The sequence below is a fragment of the Cygnus olor genome, chromosome Z (assembly GCF_009769625.2).
Source record: "Cygnus olor isolate bCygOlo1 chromosome Z, bCygOlo1.pri.v2, whole genome shotgun sequence".
NCBI lineage: Eukaryota > Metazoa > Chordata > Aves > Anseriformes > Anatidae > Cygnus > Cygnus olor.
This window is the reverse complement of record NC_049198.1, coordinates 78071585-78084509: the sequence shown is the minus strand read 5'-3', so window position 1 is coordinate 78084509 and position 12925 is coordinate 78071585. Positions and strand designations below refer to the sequence as shown.

The 12925-nt window shown below is 36.3% G+C and overlaps 1 protein-coding gene across 6 annotated transcripts in view; it reads right to left on the bottom strand.

Moving 5' to 3' along the window:
* ADGRV1 (adhesion G protein-coupled receptor V1) overlaps nt 1–12925 on the bottom strand; it is a 295085-nt gene that overhangs the window by 142228 nt on the left and 139932 nt on the right. For 5 of the 6 annotated variants that reach the window (XM_040542002.1, XM_040542004.1, XM_040542003.1 and 2 more), the window contains one exon: nt 12531–12631. In XM_040542002.1, coding sequence (XP_040397936.1) covers nt 12531–12631 — 101 coding nt within the window. Of the gene's footprint in view, nt 1–9702; nt 11396–12530; nt 12632–12925 lie in introns of those variants that run through there. The other variant, XM_040542005.1, reaches the window with a different exon arrangement.

Genomic DNA, 12925 nt, shown 5'->3' with positions numbered 1-12925 from the left:
CACTACTAACACATGTGCACCACAGTATTTCCAAAGAAATAGTTGCTGAAAGTGCTCTGTCCTGCAGCAGAACTTTGTAAGGACACTTCCTGTTGTGAAAGCTGGAGGAGAGAATACAATCCCTTAAAAACAGCTTGAAAAAACTGAAGTATTAGCAAACGTTGTGAAATTTACTACAGCTCTCTGCAGAATGTTAGAAACTCTGGCAACTGCGAACAGTTACCTTCAGAAAGGTCTGTTATTTATTATTTAACAATGCATTCTTTCTAGGCCTCTAAACTAGGGTGAACTTAGTAAAAGATTATTATAAACCTGAAGGAAAATTTTCCAGGAAACAATGAGGCAGAGCTTCTGGGGTTTTGTGGGAAATCCCAAATATCTTCTGCTCCCAAGCTCACCAGCTGCAGGCTCAGTCCACTGCTGTTACTGGATTTAAAGGAGTTTTCATTTGTGTTTGTGATAAAAAGACACATTTTCCCTTCATGCTTCTAAACAAAAAAATAACATAGCCTTACATTTGCTTCCTATGTCAGGAACAATCAGTACAATTAAGATCAAGTTCACCTTTGATTGTATTATTTTAGTAGTGCTGAACATACTAGCACAGAACAAAGAAATTTTACAATCTCAGTGCTAGAAGCATCAAAACTAAATTGATTTAAAACTCTAATAAATAAACAGAACCACGAACACATTACAGAGGAAAAAATTCACACAGACAAAGATGAACTTTATAACTGAAGAATTTTATAACAGAGAAGGCAGCTAAGGAGCTAATGCTAATCACACAGTGAACACCATTCCACACAACTTGCTTATTTGCTTCTACTCCACCCCTTTTCCAGTGAAACCCCATTTACAGAAGGCTTTAATAAACCAGTCTGAAGTTAACGAAGTATATTTTAACAATAGGTAGTATTTCCTATCAAATGTAATACTGAAAGACTGTGTTGTTCTAAGACTAACCTGGGAAGCTCAGACACCCACACTAATAATTAACCCCAAGTTCCTATCATGTTTAGTCTCAGCTAAAAGTTAGTAATGAGATTCAAAGTATTAATGCCATGTATTACTCTGCATAAAACAGAAGGCATGTTACACGTTTATGAAGAACGTAAAGGTTAATAAAGATTAATATACGAACATCACTTTTACCTTTCCCAGGTCAAGAGTAAGGCCGTGTGTATCACAATGGATTAATGACTTGGCAGCAGCTAAGATGAGGGTTTAGAAACACATTAACAACCACCCATTTACCCAAAACTCTGCTCCAAGGCAAGAGACTGCAAGGATCAGCACCAATTACAGAGTATGATTAAATGTGAGGATGGATTTTGTTACAGAGCTCAGACCTTTATCTCCTGTGGAGACCTTTTGAAAATGTTGATATAATTGCCTCTAATTGAAACACACTAGAGTATCTAGATAACAGACTATACTTGAGCACAACTTGGAACATTTTAAAAATACTTCAGAAGTAACAAGTAGCAGCAACAGTGAGCCACTTTTAAGGATGAATTTACCTAGAAGCGGCAGTACCTACACTTTTCAGCTAAAGATTTCTCTATCTGCGCAGAAGTTATTTTGTGCTGAGTCATGCACTCCTATGAAAGCGGTGGTGGGAAGGTAAATTATTTGTGTATGTGAGATTTAGAGGACTGATGCATCTTGCATTTGTAAGCATAAACACATTTACATTTTGTGACTTCTTGATCTCTCCCCAGTTTTGTTCTGATTGTGGGAACACATTTTTTTAAAAAGACAATTATCATCTGCCAAGGTTTCAGTTATTGTCTTAGAAACATTTTAAGCCTGAAAAAGATTTACTAAATTATATTCAGAGTTGAGTTTTCTGGATTTTAACCTCAGGAACATGGAAGACAACCACTCTGAAGAGTGGTACATGTAATGAGGATCCCATTGACCTTATCTGATATTGTGAACACACACCATTTGCCACCTGCCTTGATATAGTAGTGAAAGAGCGTATCATCAACCACCACGTTTTTAAAGCCCTTTTTCATGACTGAACATGGCCAGTTTCTTCTTTTCTGCATACAAACATACACTTTATATGCTCCTGGCTTCTCCATCCATCTAATATACAACCCAAACTCCTTATTACTTATTTCACTAATCTTTCACCATGATTCCAAGCATTTATGCATTTCTCGGTCACTCCTCAGAGTCTACTCAGATCTACAGTTGTATTAGTGGCTTTATTTCAATTAATATTTAGTTTAACACAAAATACCAACTTAGCCTACATGGCAGTAATAAAATCATAGGTAAAGTGAACAGTCTCTCTTGTCTTTATGTTATGACTTGTTTGTACAATTCTTATAAATCCACATAATGGCATTTTCAACTGGTGATCTTTCTTATTGCACTTTCTACACAACAGGAAAAAACATTCCATGTGAATAAAATCCCACTATTACCTGTCGATAAAACAATCAAAAATTCTACTATTGTATTTAATCGCAGTTAAGTGTAATCATTGGTAAGCTGGTATTCATGAAAATCTTACGGAATTAGTTTTTATATGCAACTTAGACCCTGGTACACTTTCAACTGTACTTGCTATATGAATCTGGCACAGCCAGACGCTGGTTTAATTTACAATAATTAATCCAATTTAGTCTTTAAAAGGACTTGTTAATCTACCATGTATGGAACACTAGCTGAATGGAAGATGCAAAGAGGCAGGTCATAATAAAATTACCAAAAACAGAAACAAAAAGACTCATTAAAAATATACGCATACACATTGAAATAAGCAAACAAATGAAGTGATAGTGGTAGAGAAAAAGTAGAAGCTGGTTAGCTTCTAGTCACTGGTTAGTATAATTTTAATTTGCTGTAAAGCAAAATCATTGAGGAACTATTGCTCAAGAAAGCCAATGGTTTTCTCTCTCAAAAGATGAGTTGTCTAGGTTAAGAAAGTTTTGCAGACTTCAAATTAACACTGCACAGGAGTTGCTAGGGTCAGAATTTTATGAGTAACAGTAACTGCTGAGGGAGGATATTCCCTTCAACAGGACAGGTCTGTGGAAACCTTTTAGCAGGGAAATGAGCAATGGGAGATTTGCTAATTAGGAAGAGTAATAGTTATCCACAGTTTCATTATAGCAGAATGGCACATGAGTTTACAGAACAAAGGGAGAGGAAGAAAGGACACAGAAAATGGCAATAAGAATTGAAAATGACACTGAAAAGCATGAAACAGAGAGAGGTAGAAGTATAATCTTCTTCAAGGTAAGATACAGAGAAAAGGGATGAATAGGCAACTTGGGAATATTGCTGTCTATTCCACTCTGTGTGTGGTCCCCAACTGTTTGTGATGTTGGGAAAAAGTAGGGTATAATGAAAAAAGAGCTGGAAGGCATTAGCTGATAGAAATCTCATACTCTTATCCTTTAAAGTGATAAACAGAACATTTGACTGTTTGCAATGAGGACAGGAGGTGTGAGATAATATAGCAGAATTTTAACATATGTTATAGTATTGCTCATGTATCTGAGTTTTGGCAAACAGTAGGAGATAACTTAAAAGAAGATACTAACAGCCTGTGCATTAACACTGTATTGTGACTCAACATCAGAACAGTGAATGAGAGTGGTAAAGGAACATTATCTCTATGAGCAGCAAAAGTACAAATACACAGGTACTACCGTAAAGATAAGTTATCAGTGACAGACCAAAATCATGTGTTGATTGATGAAAAATATGACAAAATTTAAACTATATGAGTATCTATGATTTATTTCTTACAGGCTCCATCACTTGGCCATGACTCCAAAAGCACTTTTTGCCTTCTTTATTCCAAAGATGACATGAAGCTATTTCGACTACTTTTACATTTCAACACTCTTTAGACTGAGACCTTAAAGACCCCTCTTATAGCACCTGCATTGCTGCTTACTTTTGCCTGTCCTTTGGCTTTAAATATCTGCAGATGGTTTCATGTTTATATCAAGCATCTCAGCACCACAGCAATTTCACATCTGGTGTGATTCGCAGACTCCCTAACAAGGAACTCCAGAGGTGGAATTACTCACTCTGCTTAAAGAAAGGGAAAGATGCAGCAATAAGGTTTCTGCGGGAACCAGTTCCCACACATTCAGGTGATCAGGACAAAGGACAACTCACTGTTTTACAGCAACAGCCCTTCCTCAGGGTTATATAGGTATAATACCTATTCTGACAATCATGAGCTCCATTGCTTGAGATAAGTATTTCTTGGCCCTCAGTTTCTAAAGGACCCCATATACACCTTATCTATCATCTGAAGACACCGTATATCTAAATTTAAAATGTGTGCCTATATATATACATATATATTCAAAACAGCTTAGAAAGTCATTGACATCTTGAGATAAATGATCATTTCTTCTACTGCAGATCCCTGATTAGCTCCAGCTTTGACCATGTGATTCTAATTGGATATTAAGGGCTCACAACTGGCAACAGAGATGGGCCTTCAGAGCCTTCCTGATCATAAAATCATATTGCTCTGCAATAAAAGTATTCAGTTTAGGCTAATCTACTGTGAAATTGTCTTTTACACAAACTAATCCACAAACAGTTCTAGGCTGAAACTGCTCTTGAAAGGAGCTCTATGAACTTAAAAATTGTGCTCTGATTTGGTGGGAATGACTGAAATTAGTTAATAAATAATTTACAAGTTCAGTAAAAAAACTACTAATTTAACCACTGGGAAGAAAGGTTTAGGTGCTAATTCTCAGATGAAACAAAGAATATAATTGGATTCATTCAGCTTCAGCCCAGCCTCTGTGGAAGTAACGTAAGAAGGATGCTGAAAATATTTAGTTATTTATTCCTGGAAGGACAAATGACTACCAGAAAGGCTGTCTCCTTTTGTTAGTAAATCTGACATCAAAAGGTTTAGCAGTAAAATCTGCCCAACCTACGGAAATTTCACTTATCCCAGGATGAATGGAATATTCCTCATTGTCTTAACAGAAGTTGTGCAGGGACGGAGAGACTGCATGAAGTCCTCAAGAAATCTAGCCATCGTGAAATAACTGTCATCTCACATACAGAGTCAATGGCTTAAGACACACTTGAGTAAGGTTCTAATCAATGGCATCAAATAATAAAAATAAATAAATAAAGAATGTCCAGTTTTATTGAGTAAATTAACATTCCTCTAACAAAAGTGGAAACCTTTTCCATTTTCTATCATAAGTTACACTTGTAGAGTCTCAGTAAGAAAGTTCTAGACAATGTCATTAGTTTCATGCTAGGGATAATAAGAAATGAAGAATATTTTCTACTACTCATAAATCTCCTTACTGTAATGTTGAAGATTAATGGGATAAAACATATTACCATGAAGCTGAATTTCTAGAGTGGGCAGCAATTCTGGGCCACTGCGTCTAGTCCTGTTTACTCTGTGCTCTCACTAACATTGTGGACCAGCAGTACCACGCTTAGCATTGTTTACTGTTATCACAGTACATCAAGGAAATCAGAGCAAGAATCTCAGACCTCAAGGACAGCTAGGTTTTAGAAAGCAGATTTCCTCACTCTGGGCAACAGGGCTTTTTAACTGTATAGTAATTGGTACAAGCATTTGCTGTTTCCTATTCCACAAGAATTTCATATGGAAATGAACTCTGGACCAGGCTTGTTTAGAAACAGTCCTTTAATTAGTATTTCCCATTGGCTGACTCTAAAAAACACAGACTTACTGTAAAGGAGGATTGAACTGCTGAAAAGACTTCTCTTTACTGTCAAGACAGAGACAGGTACTTGACCATTTACTGGCATGAGCTGCTCCTGTGGAAGATGGTGAGCAGGATCCCTCTATCCCATGCATTCTGGACAATTCTGTTTAAACTACCCCTATCCGGATACATATGAGAATTTCTTTTGTGTTTTGATGTGTAAAAGAGAAACTGAGAATTCCCCTAGTTTGGAAGATACGGGTTAAGGTTAACAACAATTCAGCAGTAACAACATTTCACAGTTAATGAAGAGGTTCCACTTTCATACAGTGGCAGAACATACCTCCTCTACAGGACAGAATTTGCTACTTGAAGATCAAATCCCGAGTTCTTGGGGGTAAACCCTTCTGCCTCCCACGTTTATACACCATCCTGTTAGATGTCCTCTTCCTACTCACTTCCAAGTTTACTTCATGAGTTTTACCCTCATACACATTGCTTCTGCATAACCCCTTGCCTCCCTGATACCCTTCTCCTGTTTCACCTCTTGGAGATTCCATCACATCCTTAACATTTATCTCAGTCCTAGCACAATTGTGTTTCCTATCTTCGTCTGAATCTGAATAGGTCCAAATGATAAAACAACAATTCTACCAAGTGTTAGTTCTCAAGGCCAAAATTTACCGTTTTCAAATAATGTTTAACAATTTTTTAAACTGGGATTGTTTTCACAATATGTTCTTAAAAACATATAACTGACATGTATGGCTGACCACTTCTGCTCAGGCTGAATAAAACACTGCTTTCAGACAGCTAAACACAGTAAGTCTCCTGCATCTAGCATTTCTGTTGAAGACAATGGTAGGATGATTTTGGCTTGCCAGCTTGATAATTATACTAAATGATATTGCAGCATGAGGATTGGTTAGATTAGCAAATATATGCCTATTGTTTGACAAAAATAGGGTGACATGTTTCCTCATATGCCCTTCTTTTCTTTTTTTTTTTTTTTTTCTATTTGACTATTAGATTTGAACTTTGCATTACTGGCCAGAACAGCAAGCCATTTGTTTGCCAATTACCGCTATAAGCAGATTGTGAGTGCTCAAATCTTCCAAACAAATGGCTACAGCCCATATACAGAGCAGCTCAGCAGTGCACACTCAAAAAAAACAAAACTTATCACAAGTTCATGTCACTTGCAATGCTCAATGCATTCCAGACATGGAGCATGTACTGTACAAATATACACACGTTAAAATTTGCTGACAAGATGCATCAAAATGAGTAAGCATGCAGAAATCACTCAAAGTGCTTATTCATATATTTCTGCTTGGGAATTCCCAGATAAAAGCATGGGAGCCATAAAGAGTAGTTCCTGTTATGATTCTAATCTAGGTTTTTAGTTTTATGAAAATGAGAATTTTTAGTTTGAGGTGTTGTGAGTTATGTTCACATTATACTTTTTCAAATGCATAAATCTTCACATAAATTTACTCCAAAACTGAAAATCTCAGCCCAGTAATTCCTTTCTTTGGGACTTTTATGGAATTGCTGCATGAAATTTGATAATAAAATACACTAGCTAAACTAACAAAATACTCTGACTAAATAATGGTTCAGGAAATAAGGTTTGTTGTAGCAGTCATGATTCTTTGAGTCAATATCATAATGGAAAGAAAAAGAAGTTTCAGAAAAATCTAGCCTTTTATGTCTTTCCAATGAGATTCATCAAAACTGGGTATACTAAACGCACAAGTGTCCTTCCCTGAATGCCTTTCAAATGCTCAATTAGCACTGGAAGCTCTAGACCCATGGAGAAGAATGAAACGAATGTCAGATTTTGTGAACCAACATTTCCCCCCCTCTGATGAGTAATGAATTACAGTAAGCAGCCACAAAGCAGGCATGGCCCTGGAAGAGCAAGTTTCTGAGCAACGTGCTGAAAAGGTTTGACTGCCATCTACAGATAATAATAATTAGTGCAGTGGTAGCAATCAGAAAAATATACAAGCTTCATAAACATCCAGGGTAAATATTGGAGGAAAGATAATTATTAACGTATGTATAGAACGTAACTATCTTGAAAATCTTCTATTTTTCTGGTAAAAATGTAACTGCGAAGAAACAGCAGTTCCCTTCTTTCTGTAGAGTGGGTTGAGGCCTAATGGTTGCAAACTCAGCATCTACTACTGCCTAAACTAGACACACTAGATAGAAATGCAAACTAGCACTATTTTCCATGTATTTAAGCTACTAATTATTAAGTGCTGATTTTCACATAAGAAATTCTCAATTAAAATGTCTGAACACCTAACTTAAAGATTTGTTAGTTAACAAAAACACACAAAAAATAGTGGCATGGTAAATATCTATTTACACATATACTTTCCAAATACTTTTAGATGGATATAGTTGTACAGACATCTTCTGTTTAGAATGTTCCATTAAAAATAGGCTTCCTAATCAGCCTAGTTCTCTCTAGGCAGAACATACACCACATATCGCAACATAAATAACAGTAGAAAGATTTTCTTTCAACTGTTCAGAACAGCTAGGAGGGTAGTTCAGTTCACTCCTGTCAAATACATCCCTTCTCTATTCCTTCTTTCTTGAAGTCACTTCCTTTTCTTGAAAAGCTACAGTCAAACTGTCTTTCCTTCCTCTATAACCTAGCAAAGTGGCTAGACACTTACCCAGCTAAAAACCTCTTTCAAAAATTTTGTTCTAAACCTGCAGAATAATTGCACAGCATCCATCACAGCAAAAGGAAAAGAGACGTCCACAGAGCAATGGATTTGGGGTCTGGGGAAGAATGACAAAAGGACATAGAAATTTTCTAAATAATATCGCTAAAATTAAATTAAGTAATGATGTTTAAATACATCATGATGTTTGAACGCATTCATATAAAAGGTGTGCTGTGCATTTATACAGAAAAGGGTCAAACAGGAAAACCTGTGGGTCCATGCTGAAGTTAACTTCAAATTCAAAGTCCTTCAGCAGCTAGAACTGAGTACAGTATTCCAGAAGCCAGAGGCCTTTGACTCTTCAATAACTTCTTCATATGTAAAGAAGAAAATGCAGTACTGGCATTTTTACACTCTTACATCTTACTACAAAAATTTCTATTTTAATCTACTACTTTCCTGAACCTTTCCAGCATTATTTTTTCTCAGTCTTCTCCACCTCCATGAAGTACATTTCACTTTTTCTTTATATATGTTTTCGCTAATTCTCAAAAGTTATTCTACTTATTAAAATAACTTTGAAAAACAAAGACATTCATACCCTCCCATCATGCTTAAAATGCTTACTAGAGAGAAAAATAAAAATGACAGAAGCTGCCTTTATATTGGGGTATTGAGTATACAAATTAGCTTTATTGGCTCTCATCAGCCTCATCTGCAGCCTCCAGCTACATCCTCTTCTCCTGGGCCTAGAAGCTCAGTTTAAACTCATCCCTCCAGTCTACAGCAGATGGAGGAGTGCTGATCTTCAGCCAAGCCCATGCCCATCCTTTAAGAGACACCTCTGAGATAAAATAGAGTTTGTGTAGAGAAGTCTGAATTGTCAGCAGATAAAAAATGCTAGGCCATGCTACCAAAGATATGTTTGCACATCAGCAGATGAAACAAAGTTTAAAAGTGATATGTTTATAATATTTAAATTAAACCACATTTGCAGAAAGAAATGTAGCAGCTTTTTATTTATTTTAGTTTCCACTTAGGTCAAGCTTTAAAAATGCCTTCCTCTTTAGTTTCTTCCATACATGTTTTGGAGATAATTTGACACATGATTTTTATGAAAACTACATTTTGATTAAATACACTGTGTAAGTGAAATATTTCCTATAGCTCAATCTGTTTTTTACTGTACGTTCTTTGGCACATTTGTGCATCATAGAGTGACATTCATGTTAGAGAGACACAGCGGTAGCACTGTCCTGAGAACTGAGAAACAGGAGTTTAGCAGCTTGATAAGATACAGAATGAAAAATGGATTAGTAAGTCAGGGAAATCATGTGTCTGATTTTACTGAATGTATCTACAAGAGAACAGAGCGCTAAACAAACAAACAAAAAAGATATTTCTATTTTTATTTAGAGAATGGATATTCAGTGTATCTTCAGAAATAAATTATTAGTTCCCAGACTGAGTAGCATTTATGGACCAAAGTAACAATAAAGTCCTGTGCAAATATAGGTGCCAGATTCAGACAATTTAGTGAATGCAGCTAAGTCACTAAGGATGATAAAGATATCTAATGAAACAGACAGACCAAAACAGAAAACCAAAGCAGGTTAATCAGTTAATGCCCTCAAGTGCAACAAAAACAGGTTTAGAATGCAATTTAACATATGACTTTTTTTTTTCTTTTTTTTTGAGAACATTCAACATGCAGTTTTTCACCTTGTGTATACCAAATTATGAAAGTGACCTTTTGGTAACATGTTTAAAGGTACTTGTACAGGTAAGGCATTAATTTATTTTTATTTCTCCTTCCTTCTGATTGACACAGGCATAGAGATGAATCATAAAATTTGTGGAAAAGAGAATCTGAACTACATGATAATCAGCCCAAGTGTAGTCCCCAAGAAAGTCATAGACTAAATCCTCCTGGAAGCTGTATCTGGGGCAAGGACAAGAAGATGGCTGGGAACAGCCATCATAGATTTACAAAGGGAGATTTACAAAATCACATCTAACTAACCCAAATCTCCTTCTGAAAGGAGACGAATGGTTCAGGCTAGTTCAACAAATGTTGTTTACCTTCACTCCAGCAAGGCCTTTAACATGTTTTTGTTAGATGGATTGTAAAGACAGTGGAAAACTGCCTGTACCGTGAGGTTCAAAGGGTTGTGATCAACAGTATGAAGTCCAGCTGGAGTCTAGTCACCAGTGGTAATTCCCAGGAGTCAAGTATGGCTAATACTATTTATAGTATCCAGACACAGATGACGGGACGGAGGGCTACACTGGATGTTTGAGGAAGACCCAAAAGTCAGGGTTGCAAATTATTTGTAAGGCTGCTATTTAAAACAACAGGCTGGAAAAATGGGATGACAGAAACCTCACAATGATCAACAAATGCAAATGTAAATATACCTGGTGACAGAATAACCCTAAGTAACAGCGTAGACTAGAGGCAAAATGCAGGGCAGCAGACCTGGAAAACAAGACCTGGTGTCCCCATGCACAGCAAGGTGTGCGTGAATCAGCAGTATGCTTTGTGGCACAGCAGTCAAGTATTGCTGATTGATTTTTATTAGCAAAAGGTAAAGGGAAGTCATTCTTCCCTTCTGTTCAGCACTTGTATGACCACATCTGGATATATTTGGTCTATCCACTACAGCAAAAAAGACTGACACATGGAGCAAGTTCACCAAACTACTGGGAGTCTATACCACATGATACACAAAAAAGCCTGAGGTTCTACAGTCTTAAGAGTGTAGGAGGGGAAAATCTTATTGCTGTTGTCAATTACTTCATAGAAATGTCTAGAAATGAGGGAGCCAGGCTCTTCTTGCAGATTCACACTGGCAGCATGAAAGACAAGTTGCAACAGCGTGGACACTAGTTCCAACAAATGGAGTTTTCACAAAGTAGTCAAACACTGAACCAGGCTGCCCACAGAGCTGCTGGGGTCTACTCACTGAAGATGCTCAGAATTCTGCTGGACAGGGTCCAGAGCCACCTGTCCTGAAAATTAAAAACTGAGATGTCAAAATACTTTTCTATCCTAAAATGCAAGACATCTGTTTGTATCCAGTGATCTCCACTAGTGCAGTCAGGACCTTTCCATCTCCTTCTGTTCTAAGTCCACTTGTCTGATGATCATTATCAATGTACTCCATTGTACAGCAAAGAGCTATCTCATGGGGTAACATAAATAAAACGATAAACTAACCACAGCAGTGTACAAAAGCTTGTCTGAGCAAGATGCCAGTCAATAAGCTTTTAAAGGTAACACAGAGCTGCTATGTTTATCTACAGAGTATATCCCGGATATTGCACTATCCTCTGCTAATCGGCCTACATTCTCTCAGCATCCATGCCTTAAGCATATCTTTAAATTTTCATTTACATCACCTTTGCAGTATTAAGAATGTACATAAATTCTCTTTCTTAAGGAATCTTTCCATAAAGCAGTTTTAAAATACTCGATACATAGCTTTCCATTTCACTAGATATGCCAAAGCTGACAATGCTATGCTATTTTATGGGACAATGCAATTTAAATGCAGTTTACAGGGACACATGGACACGTTCTCCTTATGCATATTCCTTCAGTTTTCTGACAGTTGTAGTTAACTACTATGTGAACCAGTATGAGACAACTGGGAAGTTCTTTGACAATTTATGCTCTTTTATTATTTATTTTTTTCATAACTATACCTTACTACAAGCACTAGAGTGGAAAAGAGCTTCCATCATCTACTACTTAAAATAAATCTTTCCAACAGAATTTATGAGTACTGATATTAACCTTTCTAATACACAATTCTGTTAACAATGTAAGTTCTTAGTCTCAATTATATTCCCCAACACCAAAAGCTTTGTTGTTCTACATACAGGACTGTCTTCTCACGTGGTTATATCAACCATAAGTATTCTCTAAATATATTGAAAAATATGCAATTTCAATTGAATTTACAACATAGGATATTAATATTGGATGAAATATAAGTACCGTGTATTCAAATTCTATACTTTCTGAAAATATATACACTATGGAAAAGAAAAGAAGGTCTGTTCGCACATGGCCATGGAAACGAGGAAAGGAAAATAAAGATGTACTTAATTTAGATACAGAGACTTCAGCCTTTTTTCTTACCTGAGTACCCAAACAAGCAACCATCATGTGAGTAAGAAGTTTAGCTGCAAACATTGCACACCTGGTGCAGAAAAGATGGGAGATTATAGCCAAAGCAAAACCTACACAGGAACAAGAAAAATGAAAATTTAAGGTTTAGGCTAATAAGCTATGCCAGATAAGGACGACAATGTTGGATCTCTTGAATGTACAGATAATTAAGAAAAAAAAAAAATATATATATATATATATATATAAATGAAACAAAACTTAAGAGGACACATTAACTTTGTTTCACACTGGCATCACTTATGAACATCTAACATCTTTTAACATCTATTTAAGCTTTTCATAGGACTAGGAGCTAAAATAATTGCATAATGTAAAAAAGTCACTTTTGCAAAATTTTTTTTTTT